Source organism: Aythya marila (genome assembly GCF_965140915.1).
Source record: "Aythya marila genome assembly, chromosome: 2".
Taxonomy (NCBI): Eukaryota; Metazoa; Chordata; class Aves; order Anseriformes; family Anatidae; genus Aythya; species Aythya marila.
The window spans coordinates 55581557-55607315 of NC_139043.1; the positions used below are offsets into that span (position 1 = coordinate 55581557).

Consider the following 25759-nt stretch of genomic DNA (forward strand, 5'->3'; position numbering starts at 1 on the left):
ATATTAGAAGCAGTCCTATGGCTCTGTGTGCAGGGAGGGCTACAACTGATAACCCTTTTGTGAACTAAATCTTCTTCATCTTATTTTCAGTCACTTGGGTTCTCTCTAAAGCAATCTCATAAATTACATCAGGCTTCCTAGTGCTTGGGATTTTTAAAACTGTGAATTCAACTTTCGGTTTGGTGATAAGTATTAGAAATCTTAACTTGAGCTTAATGATGTTTTTCATGAAGTAATGGCTATTTGAGTTCCCCTAGGAGCTCTTCTCTATATTTTCAAAGCTCATATCTCTTCTGGCCGCTTTCATGTCATGAACAGTGTTTTCTCTGTTCATTTACAGACTGCTGTGCAAAAAGCAGCCTCTGGAAATGGCTGGCATACAGCATATAGTAGTCTACAAACGTGATAGAAAAAGATAACATTAAACCTTTTAAAAGCTACAGGAAGCCCCGCTATTTGCATCTGCTCCTTGCAGAAACAATCTGATGCCTTTCAAACTGAGAAGTTAAATGTCTCCGATGCTACTAGACTTTTCCTATTGCCTATTTGGTTACCCTAACTGGGTACTTCCTGGAAGGCCTGTTGCTCCAGTGTGTGTTACTAGGGGAAATATCACTTGGGAGGAGGCACAGAAGGGTGATAGGTAAGGGAAGGAGCTGCATAAGGAAAATGTAATTTAAACCCTCTCTTTTACAGGGATGAACATGCTGATGTTTAGAGAAGTTAGGGAGGAATTGGAAGGATTTGACCCCACAAGAGGAACTTGTGGGCTCTGTGAGAGCTGTGTGCAGCGCAGACCCTTGTGTCAGGGCAGTGCCTGAAGGCTGGAGAAGGCAGCATTGCAGGGGCTCCACTTTCTAATCCCATTGACTGTTGTTAACCCCCAAGGATGGTCTATGCCTAAAAGCTCTATGAGAGCTCTCACTGTTCAATTTATTTCAGTATATGTGATAATTTAATTTCCCATCAAATATTGCAGGGAGTATGCATATTTGTCCTATTGTGCTATTTCTACCCACAATGTGTATTTATTCATTACCCACTCAGCTATTTGTCTTTAATTAGTTCCTCAGCTGAGTACTTCAAGCTGTGCAGTGCATGTCTGGAATGTTTCTTGTTTTACTAATGAATTTAATTTCAGGAAAATCCTTGATCATAGCTCAGCCACTATGAACTACTGACTCTTCATATGTAAATAAAAGGGAAGAGATGTGGAGAGCCCCAGGCTTGCTTTCTGTGATAAGTGATGATGTGTACTTGCCCAACTCTCTTCAAGAGAGTGACTAAAACTAGGATAGAGGGGACAAGGCATGAGGTAGAAAAAGAAATCTACAGCATAAACCATAATTTCTCAAAGATTTCAAGGGAAAGGTCTAGTCTAACCATTCTTCTTACCTTGCATATTTAATGCAGACAGCAGAATTCAGAATCTCTGGATCCCAGAAAAATAAATTTTATAGGTGGACTCTGAAAACATCTGAATATTATTTCTGAATAATTGTGATTCTTACATACTGAACTTACAGAGAAAAAAAAAGTGTGGAAAATCATGGAGTAATTTCTCTCTCCTTGCACAGTGTTGCATCGAATAAGACTGATATAAATAGAGGCTGATATCCTTATATGTTCCATTTTCTTTCAGCATCAAAAAGTATTTGTCAGGAGACTTTCTTGTTATGCCTTGATAAATCACATATGCAATTTTCTATCTCTTTTGGATCTTTCTTGGTTTGGGATTTTGCTCATTTATTTTTTGATGTGGATGGAGATTACTAACCCGATTCCTGGACCCCTAGCAGTATCTGTGCTGCTAATCATAAAGGAATGGAAATGCTTGAGATTGACTTCAGGTAAATTCTAACTTTGGCCATGTAGAAGTAAAATGATTATATTTAGCAAATTATATTTGAGTAACCTGAATGGTATGAATGATTGTGATCAGATTTGAAGAATGGAACTGGTACTTGGAAAGTCTACCAGGATAATTAGCAAAAGGAAAACATTTTACAAAAATGAATTAGAATAGTTTATCTATATTTGTCTAGATAAACAAAATGTCGTGAGGAGTCAAGATGGCACTTCATGAATATATTTTGGAAGTACTGGATATAAGATGTTTTTAAGAAAAAAAAATAAATAGTATACGTACAAGATCGAAAGGGCATAGATTGAATATGAATACATGTTGATTACAAATTAGAAGTTGTTTTCTACCTACCTAATGAGCGATGCTCTGAAATACTTTTTCAAACAGGAGACTTACAAGATAGGATTTTGTTAAGTATATGGAAATGACTGTAGGATAATTGATGGAGAAAGGAACGGCATCTCCTATCTATACCCTCGGGTCTCTGGTTTGCTAGAATGTCAAAGTGATGTTAAGTAGAGATTGGATTACTGTTTACAATGTATTTATAATGTGTTGTTTCCAGATTACTGAGGATGATTAAGGGGTAATTTTTGCATTGATATTTCCCTTCCTATGAACACTAGAAATTTGTGATTGCTAGACACACAAATGAGTCCTGTAGTACTCTGAATCATGTTAGTCTTTCAGCTGTTTGGTTATGTGTCCAATTCAAAGTTAGGTCAATTAAATGTAGGGAATTGGGAGGAACAGGAATAATCCACAAGATTAGATTGTTTTTGCCATTCTAGGATCACCTTGGGGTTTCCTATATTTAACAGATTTCACATTATATCAATAACCTTAGATACTGTTGAGGCCCTTTCTCCTGCTTTTGTTCTTCTTAGGAGTTTGACTTTTATATTTTATGATGGCTCTCAGCTTTGTGACAGGACAAGGATAAATATTTTATGGCCTATGGTACATAACAACACTTTACATACCAGTTGTATTGACTCTTTATCACCTAAATCCCTTTCACTAAGATGTTGTAGAGACAAGTACAGCAATAGTGTTCACTTCATTCACTTAATATATTTTCAGATTCAGAAAGAAAAAGAAAAAGAAGAAGAAGAAGAAGAAAAAGAAAAAGAAGAAGAAGAAAAAGAAGAAGAAGAAGAAAAAGAAGAAGAAAAAGAAAAAGAAGAAGAAGAAAAAGAAAAAGAAAAAGAAAAAGAAAAAGAAAAAGAAAAAGAAAAAGAAAAAGAAAAAGAAAAAGAAAAAGAAAAAGAAGAAGAAGAAGAAGAAAAAGAAAAAGAAAAAGAAAAAGAAAAAGAAAAAGAAAAAGAAAAAGAAAAAGAAAAAGAAAAAGAAAAAGAAGAAGAAGAAAGAAAAAGAAGAAAGAAGAAGAAGAAAAAGAAAAAGAAAAAGAAAAAGAAAAAGAAAAAGAAAAAGAAAAAGAAAAAGAAAAAGAAAAAGAAAAAGAAGAAGAAGAAGAAAAAGAAGAAGAAGAAGAAAAAGAAGAAGAAGAAGAAAAAGAAAAAGAAGAAGAAAAAGAAAAAGAAAAAGAAAAAGAAAAAGAAAAAGAAAAAGAAAAAGAAAAAGAAAAAGAAAAAGAAAAAGAAAAAGAAAAAGAAAAAGAAAAAGAAAAAGAAAAAGAAAAAGAAAAAGAAAAAGAAAAAGAAAAAGAAGAAGAAGAAGAAGAAGAAGAAAAAGAAGAAGAAAAAGAAAAAGAAGAAGAAGAGAAAGAAGAAGAGAAAGAAGAAGAGAAAAAGAAAAAGAAAAAGAAAAAGAAGAAGAGAAAGAAAAAGAAAAAGAAAAAGAAAAAGAAAAAAAAAAAAAAAAAAGAGGCTGTAGAAATCTGCCCCCAAAATCTTACTTTAGGAAGAACTCTTGCTTAATAGTTCTTCCCTTCAGGAATGAATCACATTTCTCTCTGAGCATACTGAGTCAAGAATAAACCCTCTTTCAAGCCATGTTCATTACACTTATAAGTTTTTTTTACCTTTCATTTGAACTCTTATGGAATTGAATGGAATGGAATTATGGAATTGTTATTCAGAGGTCAGATGTACTGGAAAGAAAGTGAATTGCTGCAGGAGAAGTTAAGGAGCATGAGACAGTAGGAAACACGTCTAACATTAGTATTTCATAATCACAGGAAACCTTTCGTAGGCAATTCTCATTCCTATATACTGTTAATTAAATGTGGTTATTCTGCTCAGGTTTTCATGTTGTATTCATCAATACATTAGTTACAGGACTACCATATGTCAGCTATGCCTTTATTTTATTTTTATTTTATTTATTATTTTTTTCTCAGCCATTTTGCCATGGGAAAGACAGGTGAAGTGTATTCTTTTACTTCCCTATATATAGACTGAAGAACAAAGGACCAAAAGTACTTCTTGCATCTGGAAGATATGTTAGGGCATTTTTTAGTGATATTTCATTCCAGACAACTTCAAGATGGTCTCAGTGGCCTCTCTTTCAATAAATATTATGTCTGTGCCCCAGAAAAAAACACTGTCCTTCTCTAAACAGGCATCATGTGTGAGTTTCAGACAGACACCCTAGAGCCTGACTGTTAGGGCATCCAAAAACAAGTACCAAGACTTGACTCTGAGATAAGCCAGTTCATAGCGCAAGGATTAGCCAAGTAGTCCTTTTTCCTATTCCAATCTGCAATATAATAAACATAAAATAAATATAATAAATGTAATAAACCTGTTTTATACTAGCTTCAGTTTCATGTTCAAGTTTTCTATGTTGCAGTAATTCAAGCATGAGATGGAGAAAGTATAAATAATTAAGCTCAATGTATATAAACATTTTTGATTATGACAATCGTTTTCATACAATAGCATAATCAAAGAATCTCAAATAGTCATAAAATATAGATTGATTTTTCCAAGGTGAGGTGAGGTTTAGGTGAGGTGAGGTGAGGTGAGGTTTCAAGTCTGAAACCGGACACACAGTCTGCAAGCTCTTGAGAGTATTTATCTTAGGCTATCTGTTCTGCACATGTCATTGGCTGTGCAAACATAAGACCACCTGGGTATGGTAATTTATTATTTGTGGTGATGAACACAGTACTAACAGATTTAAATACCACATGCATTTTTCAACTATTTTTATCATTGCTGTGTGACTTGTGGTGACAATATGGGCAATACAAAGGCAATTCATGACTCCAGAATGAGTAGAGATGGATACCTTCACTAGTCATAGGATGTATTCATATAGGAATTAATCAAACTTTTCATCTTCTGGGATTCTGCCAACATTTACCAACAGGACAGAAGTATCATAATCAATAGCATTGACTGCTGCAGAGTTGTTTAGGGAGATGAGTAGTTTTTTTTTTTTTTTTTTTTTTGACCTACTGTGTGAATGTTGGGTGGGACATCAATTAAGATAAACTTGTAGTTGACCTCTCTGCTAACACCTCTCTGGCCTTACAGGGAAACAGAAGACTTGATGCTTGTCAGTAGCTAGAGAGAACTGCCATATGGAGAAACCTTATGTGCAGGTTAGACTACTGTATATTTGAAAGATGAAAATATTTTTCTCTAAATGACACTGACAACAATGGTATCAACACCATTATCAAGATTGTCCTTTACTGCCCAGCACTAGGAAAGGTCGGACTTATAGATCTTTACTCACAAAAAAACAATCAGCATGTGACTGTTCATTCCTTTTCTTGATTCCAATGGTATAATATATTTAACAAGCATAAAGAGACTGAAGCAGGTGATGTATGAAGAGAGCCTGGGGGTACAGGATTTGCTTAGTCTGAGAAAGACTTGGAAGGGAGCTAATTGCTGATTTCACTGCCTGATAGGTAGTTCCAGAGAAGAAAAATCCCATCTCTCCTCAGAGATGCAAATCAAAAAATTGAGTTAACAGTCACAGATTACAAAACAGAAATTTCCCACTGGATATAAGAAAAATATTTTCACAGTTAGAACAGTTAAGCACCGGAACATGTTGCCCACAGAGACTGCACAAAATATATCCTCAGAAATTTTCATAGAATGAATAGAAAAGTCCCTACACAAACTGATCTGGGTTAGAAGTTATTCATGCTTTGAGCTGGAGATTTTTGCTAGATGACCTCAGGAAGTCCCTTCCAACTTCAGTTAACCTATGATTCTATGATTCTTGCAAAGCATTTTATGTTTCATGATCTTTAAAAATTTAATATCTTGCTTTAGATTGTGAGAAAGATATAAAGCAATTCTCAAAAATAGCATAAAATGTTGCTTTCATTCTGTGTCATCATCTGATAGTTTTTCTGACTGGAAGGTGGAATATTCTCTGCTTTTTGAGTAATTGATTTACTGTTGTGTTAATTGCTTTATTGTTGCTGGTTTTTGCACATCTTTTTTGAACAACTGGTTCCTCCCTCACTCCCACTCCTATATGAAATAGAATTAAACAGTGACAAAAAGATTCTTTTTCAAAGTGTTGAAAATCAAAGTCAAAATAATGTCCTAGTATCAATCAGCATTGGACTTGATAACAACATATTCAGTTTCAGATAACTTCGTATGTTTTTCAGTGTTGGTATGGCAAATGTTTCTGAAAGTTTCTCTCCTTTTGGGGTGGGAACTTAACATACTTATTGCAAAAATCCCTTACCTACCATGTTTTGGAAGCATCTTGGCTTTCTTGAAAGGTATCCTACCAACTATGGTCAGGTCTGCCTGCCTGCATATTAAATAATAAGGTACAATAAAAGTTCATAACAATAAATTGTCATAGCAAAACTAAAATAAATGGTATATGAGTGAATGGGATGTAGGAACATTAACTCTGTTCTTGGGGTAAAAATTGTCTTACAGCGACTTTAGTTCCTCACTTTTAAAAAACAGAACTAATTACATTGTAAAGCAAAAGTTTCCATCTACAGGATTTCATGAAACCAATAATAGCATACAGATATAGCATGCATGTTGGAAATTGATTACTGAAAGTAAAGGCGAAATGGATTTTGAACACATAAGTCACTATTGCTTCTCTTTCCATAACTGTATCTGTGAAGGCTGTCCTACTGAAGAAAGTTACTTTTCTTAATTTGATTAAATCACCTTTGCAGAAGATTCTGCACAAATGAGAGTTGAAATATGGGCACAAAAAACAAAAAACAAAACAAAAAAAAGGTTAGAATTTGCTACTTAATATTACGAAGCCAAAAGCTTCAAAGCTTCATGATTCTGAAAGCTTAGCTAAGATTTCCCAAGTACAGATTGCTGCAAGGTCTTAAGAGTAAATGGATAGAACTGTTTTGAATTCCTTTAATGTGAAGAAAAATATGGTTCTAGAAAGTAAAAGTTTGTTTTTTTTCTTTCACTCCATTTAATTCCACCTGAACTGATGAAAATTTAAAACCTTTACTAAAACGATCAGTATTTTCCCTTCCCTTCCCTTCCCTTCCCTTCCCTTCCCTTCCCTTCCCTTCCCTTCCCTTCCCTTCCCTTCCCTTCCCTTCCCTTCCCTTCCCTTCCCTTCCCTTCCCTTCCCTTCCCTTCCCTTCCCTTCCCTTCCCTTCCCTTCCCTTCCCTTCCCTTCCCTTCCCTTCCCTTCCCTTCCCTTCCCTTCCCTTCCCTTCCCTTCCCTTCCCTTCCCAAGACATAATTAGATGTAACATGGTTCCCTACTAGAGAGACCATTGGTGACAGTTTACGAAGCTTCTTTATTAGTTTATTTGGTGGTTGTGTGTTTCTCAGTGTTACTGAGTTGCCTTCTGTTTTGAGCTAGATGCTAGGTGCTGTGAGGTTAGAAGAGATCCTTTTTAACTGGATATCCTCTTCTCTGCAGCCACACACTTTTCTATGTTTAAATGGGACCGAATTTGCATACTGACACATGGTGATGAAAGAATCTGACCTTGCTCTACTTCACCTTCAATCATTTTTTGCCTTTTTCTGCTCTTTCTGCTTTTTAAATGTCAGTCAGTACTGCAAAAATATACAGGCCAAAAGTATTAAAGTGAGAAAAAGTTTCACCTAAAAATGAGCATAGATATTTTTCTCCATTTTAAACCTAATTTCTGAGATTATTCAGGTTTATGAAGTGAAATTTAAAGGTGACTATAAGTTTATGCATGTAATTGACAGGATTTCAGTAACTTCACATTCCCCAATTTAATCTAAGGTTCTCTTAGTTCCTTACTGCTTTACTGACATCTTCTCATCACATCTCTTTGCACTTTGGGAACTGTTTCATCATTTCATTTTCAGATTTTGTACCTGCACAGTTTCTTTTCTTATTTTGCTGTAGGTAAGTGGTAAGATATTAATATGCATTACAGTCATATAGAAGGTAAAATGTTTGAAATTATAATTAAAGCATAACTTTAACAGGATTTGAATTTAATATGAACAGCTACTGTATGTCATCTATCAGACTAATGAGTCTTTGCCTAAATTCCCTAGGAATTTAGAGACAATACTTTACATTAAATGCTTCAGATACTTCTTTTTTTTTTGTATTAAAGAAGATAAAATTAACCTGCAATATTATCATAATGATGATGTGAATTTGAATAAAATTAGCTCTTAGTTGCATTGAATTCTATACATATGAAACATAAAGATCCTACCTCCTCTATGGAGTTTCACCATTTTTTTCTTTTATGGTCAGTTGGAGAATGGAACATGGGCATTGACTGCCATATATTCTCATTATTTCACCAAATACATAAAGAGAATATAATTTATTAGGGCCTTGAAATTCAAACAAACTACCTTCTGGAGATTATACCAACATACATATTTACAAATGATTGAATGCATGGGAGACTTAATTAATAGTAGGCAGGTCTACTCCTAACTTCTACCAAGTAAAGTGTGTTTGCCACTGTCTGGTTTAAATTTCATGACAACTGTGGAAAGTGTGGAGATGTAAATTGTGCAATTGATTCCTTGTACCTAAATTCAATATATGTATAAAACAGATGTAATTTGCATTCTAAAAGACAGTAGAGAGTGTACAAAAAGTAACTGACAGGAAAGTATGCAGTAAAGGATCAAATATATATTCACTAATAATAAATACTCAGGACATACCCCTGTCCTTAGGGACAGCAATGTAAATTTCACTCATAATGAAAATACATGCTAAATGACAGCATACTTTCATCCATCACCAGGCATGGGTAAAAGTGGTGTAAGTTTTGCTTTTAATCAAACACTCAGACTCTACTAGATATTGACAATGCTTGAAAAGCTTTAAAAAAGAAGGGATTAAACTGCATCGAGAGTCAATGACTGCCATTAAGAGGTTCTCTCTTTCTCTGTTCTGAAAGTAGTAGGACTCATTTAAAAAAAAAAAATATTCATGAGAATAGAACAAATGATTAGAATTTTTCAAAGTAGCACCCTTCTGCATCTACACACTGCTGCCAATGAGTTTTCCAGTTTTTGTACGCCTCCAGGAACGCCTGGACCGGAATGCTGTTTAGCTCCCTTGTCACGGCCTCTTGAAGTGCCTCTACTGATGCATGATGCTTCCCCTTGAGCATCGATTTTATTCTCGGGAATAGAAAAAAGTCTGGCAGGGCCACGTCAGGGCTGTAGGGGGGCTGAGGAAGCGTTGCCACCTTGTGCTGGGCAAGATACTCCACTACGTGAAACGCTGTGTGGTTCGGCGTGTTGTCATGGTGCAGCCGCCAATAGTTGACGATGGCTGGGCGGACACAAGCAATATGTTTTCGCAGTCTTGTGAGGACTTCCACGTAAAAAACTGCATGAACTGTTTGTCCGGGTGGTACAAACTCTTTGTGGATGATTCCATGTTGATCAAAAAAGCAAATGAGCATGGACTTTTGCTTGGATTTGCTCATTCGTGCTTTCTTGGGGCATGGGGAAGCAGGGGTGTGCCATTCTGTGCTCTGCCGCTTACTCTCCGGGTCGTATTCAAACACCCACGTCTCGTCACCGGTCACTACATTGTCCAAAAAGTCGGACTCCTCATTCACATGATGAAGAAGATCCTGGCAGATCGCTTTCCGGTTGGCCTTTTGCTCCTCTGACAACATTCGCGGCACAAACTTCGCGCACTTTCCTCTTTCCTCATGGCTAAGTTTTCTTTCACCATCTCAAAAACTTGGGTTTGAGGAATGCTCAAGTCATCAGCAATCATTCTGATACTCATCCTGCGATCACGGTTCAGTAAATTTTTCATTCGCGGCACAGTTTCGTTGGTCTTGCTGGTTGAAGGGCGTCTGGAGCGGTCGTCGTCTTCCACTCTTTCCCTACCTTCTCGGAACAGCTTGTGCCATGCAAAAACACCCGATCTACCCATGGCAGCATCACCGTAGGCCTCCTTAATCATGTTGTGAGTCTCTTTGCCCGTTTTACCAAGTTTTACAGAAAATTTGATCGCGTATCGCTGCTCCAGTAAATGCTCCATGATTCTCCGTGACGAGGCGTTTCGACAGGTGTTCACAGTACAAGTGACCTGCTCTCTTCAACAGCCAACAGCCGACTGCCAATTTTTCCCAGCGTTCCCAATATCCCCCTCCACAGATCCTGCGCATGCAGACCGCCTCTTGTCCACCCGTTCGCCCAGGAAAAAGCCAGTCCTACTACTTTCAGAACAGACCATGTATATTCTAACAAGATCAGTTTCACATAAAGGTTTTTTTTGTTTGTTTGTTTGCCTTGCATTATTGACTAGGTAACTTGGGGATTACTGACTGTATATGGCAGTGTTTTTTCCAGTTTGCCAAGATTATAATGTTAACTCTACTTTTCCTTTATTGTCTTGCAGTATTTGTAGGCATCCTGCTGCTTCAGGTAGACAAAAAAGACATGTCTAAAAAAGGATTATAATTAAATTTTATGTGATCTGTATTTCTTCCTTCTCTGTAAAATGCATAGTACTCAAGGGCAGGGTTTGCTCTCAGAAAGCAAATAACAGAATAAAACTTGACAGTGAGTGGGATAAATTAGAGAATATCACATATGACCCATAAGTCAGTGTGATTTATGGTAAATTGTGTCACAAGTATTTATTCCATGAATACACTTTTATGCAAAGTTTCTACTGAAAGAGAGCTTTATGGACAAATTATAAACTTCATAAAACAATATTTTATGGTGAAAGTATTGACAATTTATAGTCAGTGCATGAACACAGTGATAATGAATTTTACCAATTATTTTTGTATGTAGAAAGATCTCTTGGTGATCCTTACAGTGCTGTAGAGACTAATATACTAGGCCAAAATTCCTCCCATTATACAAAGAATGATTGACTCAGATTAAGATTATCACAAAGAAGGAAATATTTGTTGGAATTTAAATAACTCCAGATGTACAAATTCAAATACTATCAACCCCCAAAAAACATCAAGACAATTCCAAGCTGATTTGCAATTCCAGAGACATTAGGTCTCCTCATTTTGGTACTGTCCACCAAGGACTATATAAAGTAGATCTTATCTTGCTGAAAATGTACATAACAGTGTTATCAATTCAGTTTGCATATTTCTGACTTATGACATCAGAGAATTCTTTCTGAATGTAATTATAGTGTGCCTGAGAGTTTGTTGCAAGTAAAAAGGGATGACAAGACTATCATCCCAAATGCCAGCGTTTGGAGCACTTTGCTTCCTAGGAAGGATATGAGAATATGTGTAAGAGAAACCACCGGAGGAAATACTCTTTCCTATGGCTACCTTTAAATCTACAGATTTAAATGATTTTAATGAGAAAGAGAAATGCCTTATGCAAACAATGGAAGTTTTGCAGCTCCTATTTTCAGAGCAGGCTAAGTTTTATTCGTAGTAACAGAAATAGCCTATAGTTTTATGAGACAACCAGCCATAGTCTGAAATTTTCTGTGAGGTAAGAAAAGAAAGAGTTCTCTTAGACACATAAAGAAATTCCAGAAAATCTTTTTGGTATTGTTGAAAACATTTCCTCACCAATACTAAAATAAATTCAAGTTAAAATAAATAATCAAAACAAATAAATAATCAAAGCAAAACAGGGTTAAAGGTAAACAGAAAGAGACAGACTTATCCACAGGAAATGAAGTTATTTGTGTTGGTTATTAAACAACAATCAGTTATTAAACACCTAATAGAATGTATGTTTACTCAGAAAGTTTTAGAAGGATGACCTAGTGATTCATTCTCTTCTCTTGCATCTCTGAGGAAAGCAACCACATATGAAGAATAATCACAGCAATTTGATTAACTGAACTGGATGATCCCTATCCAAATCATGAGTGGACACAGTTACTCATTTTATCACCTTCAAGAAATTCAACTGAAAATTCAAATAACTCTTAATTGCTTTTATTATTATTATTATTTAGGTTGTTTTCATTAAAACAAAACAAAACAAAACAAAACAAAACAAAACAAAACAAAAAACAAACACACACAAACACACACACACACAAAAAAGAAATCAAAACAAAAAACAAAACAAAACACCCACTTCTCCTATGTGCTAGTAGAATCAGAATGACTGTGACATACAGCGAGAACAATATTGTAGTGTTATTTGGATGTATTTGTATCCCACTTGAATTACACTAAGTACAGTCCAGTGCAACAAATAAATAAGTACATGATGGGGTAAATAGCTGAGGAAATTCAGCAGACAAATTTTTAAGATTATTAAATGTAGCTACAGTTACTGGGAAAAAAACAAAAAACAAAAAAAAAAACCAACCAAACAAAAACAAACAAACAAAAAAAAAAACAGTTAAATTCTTAAATGGATCAACTGTTGACCTGTATTTACCATACTTATTACAGCTGATTGCAAAGTCATACAAAGTTCATAAAATTGTTGGGGAAAAAAAATAAAAAGTTTTCAATTTTTTTCTACATGTCAGACTGAGCTGAAACTAGATGGAATAGATACCCTGCCCTTAGGACAATATGAGCTTAGTTCATTAGTGTTCTGGGAAACCTATTGTCAGTTTAGAATATAATGAAAATGGGCTTGGCATATACATGGAAAACAAACTGAACATGTAGTATATTGGAAGTATTTTACTGAAGGAATACAAAAGACACATTGCCAAAGCGTATGACTAATGACCCTGGCAGTTGCTGTCTTTTTTTAGATATCTATAGGGTGGTTTTAACCCATAGTCACCAAAAACACCTATGTTCAAACCACCATCTGATTAATTAAGCCAACTCTGTTAGAATGCTCCAAGAGGAAATAAGAGTGAAACCAAAAGCAATTTTTAGAAGTGAAAGAAAGTATCAAATCTCAAAAGGAGTAATGATAAGCAATACTCAAAATCAATGAATAAGGGCTCAAAGTATATTTCCCTAGACAACACACACGAGCAGTCAAATGCACACAGATGAAAACAAAATCAATGCACTGATATAAGAATCATGTTTTGATTAGTTCTTGAATTTCTGTCATCTGTCAATGAGACCTTTTTGTCTGTCACTGCAGATCCTAAGTGAACAGTGCTGTTACTGGACTTTATGAAAGACTGGCTTACAGAGAACCATAGTCAATGCAGCTGCTTCTTCCCTCTTTGAAGATGGAGATGGAAAAGAAATTAAATCTGAGATGAGTAAAAAACATCTTCCCCTTAAATTCTGTTTTTGCTATGGCAGGAATGAGACAAAAGGAAAACTGACTCAAAAAGAAAGGCAAATGCATGCAAATGAACTTGTGATGTGACAAAAATATCAAGATCTTGAGTATTAATAACGTCAGTTTTGATGCATGTAATACATGCATTACATACATGCAGAATACATACAGAATTAATCGTGGATTAATTCTGTTTTATAAAATTCCTTTCCACAAACTCAACATTTTGGATCTTTGTTCCCTTGGACACATTTTGAAATTTTCAAAATTTTCCCTAGGACAAAACACTTATATTCCAATAAGCTGTAATCTATGGTGAGACAGCAGTGGCCTGGGGTACAGCAACTGCTGTAAGTGGTCAAGACAGAACATAAAGGAGAGTGCACAGGGAATATAAAATGGAAGCTTTTATTAACTGCAACGGACTGCGATTTGTATTATCTCCTGTGAGAAAACTTATACTGGCTTCCTGACAATAATACATGGCCATGGAATTAAATTCAAATTTATTCATAGGCAAAATTTTTTTAAAACTACATATTATATCTGTAAAGTTCCAACAGAAAATTCAGTTAGACAGGGTGTTAGAAGTACACCCATTCAGTTCCCCAGATAGTAAAGGCTACTGTGCTCTCAAATGAGGTTTCATATGTATGGATATTCAGAAATGGCTCAGATTTCAGAGACTGATATTTATAGAAGCACTCATATTTAGGATATGAGGAACAAAGGTGCAAGAAAGATGTTGTTTGTTATTCCTTACTCATCAGTTGCAGGAGCTTATTATGAAAATGTTTGTCAGATATAGTTCGGAAACATAGTGACCTGTGATTAATAAAACACCATAAATAACAAGCACCATATAGGTGATGTGAAAGTTGCCAAAACATCTCATGATATTATGTCATCTCAAGACCACAAACAAAAAAAGAAGCTAAGCAAACTCAGGTGTCTCAATAAGCAATAGCCTACAGTTTTCTGGCACTGGACTGGGAGCCAGAAGACTGTCTTTTGTTATTGTTCTTCTGAGGAAAAATGTCCTCAGCTAAGATTAAATACGTTAGTTTAAAGCGGGGGTGATAATACTGCCTTAAGGTACTTAGAAATGGGCAAATGGCAAGCATGTAGCCGTAATAGGGCAGATGAGGGAGGGGAAAATGAATCTATCCCTATCAAGTCATGTTGGATGCTGGTTAGAGCAGTGTTGTTCAGCTTGCATATACTGTGTCCATTCCTTGAATATTTTTACATCACTGCAATCCCACAGGTTGATATAAATGGGCTCTTCATTGACATCTGAGGATGGATTTTGTATCCATTATAGATCATTAAAATATTAGTAACTGTAATTAAATCTGACAATATTTCCTTACTACACCTGTTGTAACAGAATGCACTTCAAATCTTCAAATACAGAGGATGAGTATAATCCTTGTGCCAATTGCACAGTTAAGTTCTTAAAGTGTGGTTTCAAATGACCTTAAGCTTTGCTTTCAGTGGTAAATTTCACATTCTGAAATACCAAATACATTGAAGTATTCAAATAGATTGAAAGAAGAATACAATCCTTCTAACTGCATCCCCACTTTTTTTGTGTATGTGAAGTAGAAATTTCATCCTTTATACTGATTTACTCTATCACCTGTTGATCAAATTGGAGAATGTATATCTCCCATACAGCTTTAGCCTGAAAATCAGGAACTGATATAAAAAACAAAACAAACAAACAAACAAACAAACAAACAAACAAAACACCACCACCACCACCAAAAAAACCTTGTTTTACAAATAAATGTTTAGCTTCAATATGTTTAACACTGGATAACAATCTTGTTAAACTTTATACAGCTGTAAACACAGTTTACAGCAAAAAGTTTTGCCATCATGCTACTATTTATACCCCATAAACACAGTTTACAGTGATATGCCTAGCAATGCTAATGGCATCGACAACAGCACTCAACAGAAGCACAGATGTTGAAAGATATTCTTATGCAATCTATATCACCATTTATATCTACATAAACTTAGTTGAATAGTCTAGTTACCACTTTTACCATAAAAAAAAAGACAAATATCCACATTTTAAAAGCAAAGCTGAATAATTATACATGCAGTTACATAGATAAAAATTCTCAAAACACATCATGCTTTCATAGAAAAAGGTCTCTGACTAGACAACCACTTGTCCAAATTTGCATAGGGAATCCACAATATTACTAAGTTAAAATTTATTTATTTATTTATTTATTTATTTATTTATTTATTTACCCGTGATTAAGTGGAAGAAAATTAGCCAACTTACGATCTCCTTGACAGCGTACAGGACCTACAGATATCTTGGCTTCAGACCCAGGCCGGTCAATGTCTCCAACAACAACTTGACTCACTGGTAGGTGCTCTTTGTATGACAACATCCCAGTATCTTTTCTCCTGAATTATAAGAAAGCAGTTGTGAAATACATAAAAATAGTTTGCTTCATCACGATTGTTGCCAATAAACTAATGCAATAATTATACCAGTAAAATGCTATCCTTTCTTTGCTGTGAATGGGAACACAAGTAAGACTTCCTCAGGTGTCTTCTTTGCTCTAGTTTATGACAGTTACTATCCTAATGATAAGACCCCTACATACCAAGGAAATAGTGTTTCTTTTAAATTTAATATTCTAATATAATTTAAAATAGAGATATTGAAGGCTAATTGTCTGAAAAGGCTTATCATGTTTGTCCTGTTATTTTTAATGCTAAGTGACTAAGTCCCAAAATCTAAATCTGTGAATCTAACCATGAGTATGCAGCTATTCCTCAAATTCCATTTCAGTTGGTAAGATCCCTAAAAATTGATTTATAGTCATGTAGAAACTGCTTGTCTCAACTGCAGTGAGTAACTCAGTTTCTTTTTCATGCCTAGCTCAAATCACTATACACTGATACAACATTTAGTCTTTATCATTTCAGGAGCTGAATACAGTTGGCATGTTGAAGGCTGTTTCTTCCAAATAAAAAATAAAAGAAACCAAATTTAATTAGATACCTCATGTCTCAGTTACTTGGTTTTTGTTTGTTTGTTTGTTTCTTTGTTTCTTTGACATAAACACATGGAAAATAAAAAGTATCCACACAGGGACACAGGGAAAAAAAGCACTATACATTTTAACAAAAAAGAAAGCAAGAGGAAGTGTAATGAATTCATCTTTTTTTTTTTTTCCCCCCTTTGTTTCTATCTGTACCTTGCCATGTTCTTGAGCATTTGAAGTAATCAACTTCAGCACAGGATGAAGGATGTGGAAAAGATACTGAAGTGTAAAGTATGAATGTAACTGGTAGAGTTCAGGAACCTTTCATTTCTAACTCAGATGATTCCATGATCTGACTCATTAAATTGCTAATAACTGGGAATCACTGCAGGGATTTCAAGATCTGAGATAACATTCAGAGTTTTCCATTAGCATATTCTCCAGTCACAGTCGTCACTAGGTCCTTCTGAAGATATGGAAGTTATGACTTTTTTTTTTTTTTTTTTTTTTTTTTTAGTGCAACTAAAGGAATTAAGAAAAAAAAAAAAACACATATTTTCGAGTGACAGCTAATTGGAAGTGGTGTCTGTGCGATGAGGGACTAATTAAAGATTTAATTACTAGAGCTTTTCAAACAGTACGTCTGTGTTCCTTAGCTGTATGTTCTTCCTCTTCAGAGCACTTGCCTTTCTCCCTGGAACATTTATATTGCAGAGATCATTAACTCTGTTTGGACACAGCTAGACCAGGTGCTATGAAAGGAGGTCAGCAAGGCTGTTACAAGGGACTGCTAAAAAGGAAGGAAAATGGAGAGAAACCCTCACAGCTTCTACTGCAGAGTGTGCTAGGTTGCACTTTTCATCTATAGGTTGCAATACACATTACAGATATTTCATTATCATAAATTTGGAGACCAGAGATATAAGAAAAAGGAGATTATAGGACTTTTCATATAAGAAAGACAAAGAGGTAACAAATCCAGGTATGAAGTCCTAATCTTCCATCTCTGTTAAAGACAGAGATCCATAGGAAACATTCCCTTCTAATAGAGGATACATATACATCATCACTTTACATTTTGTGAGATCTTCCTCTGAGACTGTCTTTCTCTGCAGATTGCTGCTCTTTCAAAGAATGCTTTATTTAAAACAAAGAATTATTCAAAGTGTAGTAAAAACTACAGTACATTTACTACAATTGTAGTAAAATATTTCTGCTGCAAATAAGGATGTCAAAGGGCAGTCCTTTTCTTATTGCCAGTAACTCTCACCTCCGTTAAAGGAAATAAAAAGTAGTAATGATTTCATCCTCTTCTTCATTGATCACGTTTCTACTCATTCTAATATTTTATTTGTGCACTTAATGGTATGGTTATTTTAAAACTGTTGTCATGAAAACAAAGATAAATACCACAGCTATTTTCTGGAATAGCTGTATTTTCTGACAATTGGTTTCTTGTCTCATCATTGCAGGAAAGACATTCGCCCCTGCAAAAGAACTGTTACTGAGTGGTGAGAGTACTAGACTGAGTAGAGAAAAATTACTTGTCTTTTCTTCAACAGAACCTGTGTAGTTTGTTTTCTGTTAAAAAAAAAAAAAAAAAAAAAAAAAAAAGGATAATGATAGCTTTTGTCACCCCAGCTGTGCACTAAAAAAAAAACAAATACCTTTGAGAAACGAAGTGTCTCTTTTATGATTTTCAAAGGTACTTGTAGTTCCTCCGGACATACTAATCACTGCTGACAAAGTCAAAAAAGTTATAAACCAAAGACAGATTATAATGCTTGTCCTTGTACTACATGTTTGGAAATAATCACAGCTGGAATACTCAGTTCCAAGAAGTGATAATGCTTCCGCCAGTATCTAAAGATTTTTCACATTAAGAGGGTGAAGAAAGTCTCTGAAGTTTTTCCTCACCAAAGAAAATCCCCTTAAGAGAATACAGATTGAATTCAGAGTGTGTCAGATTCCTGCTAATAGCCAAATGGGAGATGAATGAATCTGATCAAATCCTGTAATTATTACCAGGAGATATTGATGAGATCTCTGTGTAATTTTATATTTCTAATTTTTGTTCCTGTATATAACAGCCTGCAAAGTGCTTTAGGGTGCCTTTGAATGAAAGCAGAAGATATAAGATTTATCATTGTTTTGATTATGATCATCTACTTTATAAGCATTCTGTGGTATGGAAAGAAGAAATACATTATGCATATATCAGCAAATGACATATTCAAAGTAATGATAAAATTCTGTATTGCTATTAATTTGTTTATATAATGATTTTATACAAACAGATTTCTAATACCAGAGTATCTTTTTTTCTCCAATTTTGTTAGACATCACTTAATTATCAGTCCAGTCCTAAACAGGAGAAAACATAAAGAATATACTACTGGTAGGAACGGACTTATAAAGATATGCTTACATGACCTGAGGAACTTGAATTGCTTTGAGAATTTGAAATGAACAAACAAACAAACAAAACACATACTGGATTGAAACAGCTGTGTTAAGCACTTATTAATTAATTATTAGTAGTGATTTGAAGAACACAAACTCCCAAGCATTCCCATTTAGAAACTATATAATTGTCTACCTCTCACAAGATCCCCTACTGTAATACCTGAATTTCCATAATATATTTTGACTTAATAACATTAAGTCCAGCAAATATCTGAAAATATCTCTAAAAAAAAAAAAAAAATCACAAAAGGTACAGATGTGCCAAGTATTAATGCTTTCTTTCTTCCAAAAATATATAGCAATAATTTTATTTACACTAGAACCACTAAGAAAAGTTAATATTACAGAATCACAGAATCACAGAATTTCTAGGTTGGAAGAGACCTCAAGATCATTGAGTCCAACCTCTGACCTAACGCTAACAGTCTCCACTAAACCATTTCCCTAAGCTCTACATCTAAACGTCTTTTGAAGACTTCCAGGGATGGTGACTCCACCACTTCCCTGGGCAGCCTGTTCCAGTGCCTCACAACCCTTTCAGTGAAGAAGTTCTTCCTAACATCTAACCTAAAACTCCCCTGGCTCAACTTAAGCCCATTCCCCCTCGTCCTGTCACCAGGCACGTGGGAGAACAGACCAACCCCCACCTCACTACAGCCTCCCTTGAGGTACCCACAGAGAGCGATAAGGTCGCCCCTGAGCCTCCTTTTCTCCAGGCTGAACAAGCCCAGCTCCCTCAGCCGCTCCTCGTAGGACTTGTTCTCCAGGCCCCTCACCAGCTTCGTTGCCCTTCTCTGGACTCGCTCAAGCACCTCGATGTCCTTCTTGTAGCGAGGGGCCCAAAACTGGACACAGTACTCGAGGTGCGGCCTCACCAGAGCTGAGTACAGGGGGACGATCACCTCCCTAGCCCTGCTGGTCACACTGTTCCTGATACAAGCCAGGATGCCGTTGGCCTTCTTGGCCACCTGAGCACACTGCTGGCTCATATTCAGCCGACTATCCACCATCACTCCCAGGTCCTTCTCTGCCTGGCAGCTCTCCAACCATTCCTCTCCGAGTCTGTAGCTCTGCTTGGGGTTATTGCGCCCCAGGTGCAGGACCCAGCACTTGGCCTTGTTGAACTTCATGCAGTTGACCTCAGCCCATCGGTCCAGCCTATCCAGATCCTCCTGCAGAGCTTTCCTACCCTCAAGCAGATCGACACACGCACCTAACTTGGTGTCATCTGCGAATTACAAAGTATTTCACGAACAATGCAATTTTGGCAGCAGCACTAATAAACTGGAAGTGAGTTACTTGGAAATATGCAAACTGTAATTAACAGGATTAAAAAGATGGTAAACAAAAGCTAGGATTTAAGAGGAACTAGATAACTTTGGAAAGGTTTTGATGAAATTTACTTAACTTCTTTATGTGCATACAAAGCAGAACAAGAACTATACAGATTGACCCTATTCCAAGGGTCCTGCCCTATTTACGTATTGTATAGTGATAACAATATACTCTAGGTTGAACACTCCTATTCCCACTTGAATAGACTGTTCTCATAGATTCTTATAGATCCCTTGTGCCTTTCCCACGTCTTGTCACTGCAGGCACCCTTATACATTAAGTTGGACCTAATGACACCTCTGATTTGGCTGCCAAGGGGTATTATGGAACAGCTCTCATTACTAGATGGGAACATAAAAACTGATGGAGCATCATAACTCAATTCTATTTTTTTCATACTGACATTAGAAAAGCTGAGGTCCTATGAAATTTGCTATTCTCACATTTAGTTAACATAGTGACTTTTAGTAATAAGAACCGTAACATTTTATTGTATGAATACTAAAAGCAATTATCTAATGAAATGTATTTTTAACATCTGTGCTGTCGAATATACTACTGGAAGACCTATGCAAAAGTGTGATGAATTCTTTATTTATTCAACTAACTATCTATAAGCCTTTGGATCATGTCCAATCAAACTATAAGACCAAATGTGCTTCAGCCAGCATTTTGTAAGGCACAAGGATCTGTATTGGAAAAAAAATATTAAAAATCTCAGAGCAGCAGCTTGGGGGTTTCATTTCTTGGACTTCTTGACAACTTTGACAGTTTTATTTTGTATGACTGAAGAAGCTAAATAAAAATAATTGAGTATGGCATGACAAAATAACAGATGGCTATAGTTAATGCTGACTTCAGCCCATATATGTCTGTTGACTTCAATAAGGTTCTAAAGTGCATAATTTAGTGTTGAATTTGGTCCAGAAAACTTAATGAAGAATGGGACTTAGTGCACCTAGAACATGTCTGAAAAAAAAGGTTACATAAACTTTACCATTCCTCCCACTTCTCCACTAGCATTTCCTGTAGAGTTCATTCTACACCTATGCATATTCCTCCTACAACACTTGAACCAATCTATGTTTCACACAAAATAACCAAGCAGAACATGAGTGTGCAGTGATTTATCTAACCTCTTCATTGCTTCTATAACTACAATACACAATATTTTGGGGAAAAATCTAAGTTAAGCACACCTTGGAACAGAGTGCTTGATTAGATAACTTCATAAAATCTTCATGCAAATGTTAAGCAGGTAGGTCCTACCTTCCAAATTTGCATCTTCTGGTAAGCATTTTTCATGCTTATCCTCTCTTTTGTATTTATATTCCAAACTATTGTCTTGGTTGGGATTACTTATTATATTATATAGGGGTCGGGATTGCTTATTATTATTATATAGATGGTATCTCAGCCCTTTTACCCTCACTTTTCAGGTTCTGTGAAATAAAGATTGTTAATAAGCATAAAGATGCCTCATATGAAAAATGTGGTATTCAGGTGTGTTTGGTTCTGCTTTCTGTGAAAATTACAGTTATCCTACTTTTATATCACAGGTGACATTTTGGGAAACACAAAATTTACATTACTTGGTATCATCATATGGGAAGTAAGAGTATCAGCATCCTTTTTCTCAATAATAAAATATTTAAATAGCCAAGAAAAGAGACAAAAAAAAATAGGGAAAGTAATAATGTTATATACTATTACAAGTAAAATTCCAAGAGAATTTGCTATTCAGCTATTTATTTCCCTTCTGTAAGGACCCCAACCAGGTATCGACTGATTTTTAAGAAAAGTTAGGTATTTGATTTTCAGTAAATTCTTTCTGGTTTGAACTGAACTCAAGCTTTCATTCTAATAATCACAAATCTTGTTTTCTTTCTCTATAATCAATAATCTTTCTTTAAACATTGGTTTACACATGGTCTACTAATTGTCTCCCCTCAGTAGACCTTGGGTCCCCTTTAGTTCTTAGTCAGGGTTAACTATCACATTGTAGTTCATATTTTTCTGCAGTCTTAGCCCTAGAAGATTGTTTTCCATTTATTTTTGTGGGTGTGTGGAAGAACAGAAACTCATAAGAGTAAGTACTCTCAAAGGAGCACTTACACTATCAGGACAGGACAATTTTATCTAGTCTGTACTGTGTGGCATACAGCTTGAGCATCTGTAGCTCCTCACTCAGCATGATGACCTCTAGGTTAAGATTGGTTGAGACTGCCCTCCAGACTAGGAATCAGTGATCCTATATATTATTTTTTACTTCTTACCTAATAAATAGAAAAGTTGCTTCTAACTGTAAAGTTACTAATAAAAGTGATTCCCAAACAAATTCTCTCAATAGAGTGAAGTCATCAGCTTTTGTTCTTGTTTGTTTGTTTTGTGTGACCTATGAAAGGTAAACCCTTCAAATTAACCAGTAACTACAACAGAGGTCAGGAACAAACAGCTATTTCAAACTTTAAGCTATGTCAGAGCCAAATGAAAGAAGGACTTTATAACAGCCGCTGCCAAAACCAAAACCAAACAACAACAACAACGAAAGTGAAGGAATATCTACAAATTGTGTTATAAACATGATGTATAATGTTTCTACATCTACTGGGGAAGGAAAATGGTGTCTAATATCGTGAAAGTGCTTTAGTTAGAGGAATAATTAAATATCCATCTACAAAGCATTTTAAATGTACCCACAGTCATCAGAAATAATTATATGAAACTGAATGCTCCAGGATATACAAGCACATTTAAAGCAATGGTGCAGCATAGAGGTAATTAACAGATTTTTTTTTTTTTTTTAATTATTTATCTTTTTTTTTTTTTGGCAACAGAAACACTCTGGTATAAAGTATAAGTAAAACATGAATACTTGTCATTTTCCCTGTGCTTGTAAACACTCACATATGTCTGAAAATTACTTTCATTGCAACTGCTCTTTCTTTTAATTCTCTTGCTAAAAAGACAAATAACCTTATTTTATAATGATATGCAAATTTTTCTTGGCCTTGGCCCTGCTTAAGCAGGTCCTGGCCCTGCTTACTGGGAAATATCTGGACATCACCTGGTGATAGGAAGTGCAGAATAATTTTTTTTCCATCATGGCCATGCCCCCTCCCCCCTCCCCTCTCCCCCCCCCCCTTCCTTCCCCCCTTCTTCCCTCCCTCCTTCCCCCTCCACCCCCCTTCCCTTCCCTTCCCTTCCCTTCCCTTCCCTTCCCTTCCCTTCCCTTCCCTTCCCTTCCCTTCCCTTCCCTTCCCTTCCCTTCCCTTCCCTTCCCTTCCCTTCCCTTCCCTTCCCTTCCCTTCCCTTCCCTTCCCTTCCCTTCCCTTCCCTTCCCTTCCCTTCCCTTCCCTTCCCTTCCCTTCCCTTCCCTTCCCTTCCCTTCCCTTCCCTTCCCTTCCCTTCCCATTTTATTTATCTGCATTAGGTGAAGACAAATTAAAATGTAATAATTTGGCTGCAAAGGCTTAGGGCCTAAAGTGTTTGCATCTGGTGCAGTCAGAGCCTTGACAATGTTGTGCTGCACTTTAATGCAATAAATATGTTAATTTGCCAAATGTTGATGCATTTTTTTCTTTCCTGATGGCTTAAATGTAGCTTACTGCAGATGTTTCTTGCCTTAAAATGAAAGTCTATGAGATAAAAGTTGCCCCATGGAGGTAAGGGATCCTGAGACATCTATCACCTCTAACTGTAAGCAAAGGCTACACAAGCAACTTTGCACAGGCTGCAGTCACTGATTACAGCTCTCTGCTATTCCAGACAGCCACACTACCTAATCTTCTTTAGAATCTGATCACATCTCAAATTAGGAAGAATTTGGCTACTCGACCCCAATACTCATATCTGAAAGCTGTTCCAGAACATTCATGCTAGCTATAAAGCCAGCATGAATTCCAGCTTTAAATACTCAATTCACAGGACATTCCTTTTTTTGTGTTCGCAAATGTCACAATAAATATTTCTTCCTTGTTCTGTAGTGTATTTTACTGCAGTGTATTTTTAGGGAAAATGGTATCACAACCTTTCAGCACATAGGAGATGGAACACAATGCAGAGACAAATAAGCTTTTGCCAGTCCCATCTAGTGCATATAATGCTGTGCAAAGATTGTAGTTTGCCCTGAGAAGCAGTCTGGCTACACTGGCAAGGACAACACCTGAGCAAATAAGCCTTGCCAAAAGCCTTCTGAGAAACATGAACAGAAGAAATGTTCTGTGGGATCAAAACAATGGTCCACCTGCTCCATCCTCCTGCTGCAGACAGTGGCAATAAGAGATGCTACTCGGGGTGAGTGTGTGAGCCTGACTCTTTCTGTCATCTGCTGACCTTCTACTCCTCCACCAGCTACGATCATCATATTAAAAATGTTACAGGGTGCACAGTGCTTACCGTTTATTGACCTGTTATGTATGAATCTGTTATGTCCTTTCCTGAACATACTTACATTGTCTGCTTGCACAACCTCCTGTGGCAGCAAGTTGCAGAAGTTTACAACCAGCTGTGTAAATGTGGAGCAATTGCCTGAAGTAACTAGGAAAATAAAGCTAACGTTCACATTTTAAAGAAAATGTACAGCATTGAAGAGGCTTTCAGGGTAGGGTGTAGCTGCATTACCTGAGCGTTCCCTAGGCTTCCAACATTAGATGCTATAGCGCTGGGGGAACCTGGTGTGCTAGCTCTAAGGAACAGTAGAGTGGAGTGGAGACACTGTGGTTAGGCTCTGTGACCAGGTGAGGACTCAATTGTTCTTGTGCACACCGAGACCGATAAGCCAAGGACTTGTCATGTTTTGACAAATGCTGTACCCTAGTGTACTTTTGCTCATTATAATATCATAATAATACCAAAACATGCCTCCATCCCAAAAGCTACCTGCCTCCAACGTGCAACTACCCCTTACTGAGCATGTGCTCTGAATTTCTCTGAGACTATTACTTTAAACGGAGACGGGAGAACTTTTTACCAATCATAACTAAGATATGCTTGACTAGAGTCACTGAAGCTCCACCTAAAAGATAGAAAATAATATAAATTGGCCTAAGATTGACGGGATGTTAGGGAAGATATCACCGTCAGGGGAGATACCATCCCGAGGGAATACAACATCCTTAGGACCTCCTGGCTCCTGGGACCAGTCAAAGAGCTGAGCCTCTCTTCCCCCACATTGGGACACCTTTGGGTGAGATTTGAACACTTGGTTTTAAATCTTTCTAGAGTCTTTGACCCTTTTAACATGTTAATTTCTATGCTGCACACCTGTAACACCTGTGTCACCTGTGTATTTCATGCATGCTAGCTTGCTTTTGCAGACAGTCACTACCGCCAGCAGTCCAAAGAATCTGTGTACCTGTTGCTGTAATAAATCACACTTGATTGCATTGTTCCTGGTCGTCATAGCTCTCATTAAACGTGACTAGAGTAAGGGTGGTTATACATTATTGGTGAATCCATGACTGTGATAGTTCAGTGATCTGAATCCAAGCAGACCCCTA

General features: G+C 36.3%; 1 protein-coding gene across 1 annotated transcript in view; it reads right to left on the reverse strand.

Moving 5' to 3' along the window:
- The window catches only part of CNTNAP2 (contactin associated protein 2), a gene marked incomplete at both ends in the record, with an annotated part of 1134939 nt that overhangs the window by 156019 nt on the left and 953161 nt on the right, over positions 1 to 25759 (reverse strand). The window contains one exon of the mRNA XM_082753539.1: positions 15743 to 15870. Within this exon, the coding sequence (XP_082609665.1) occupies positions 15743 to 15870 (128 nt within the window). The remainder of the gene's footprint in view (positions 1 to 15742; positions 15871 to 25759) is intronic.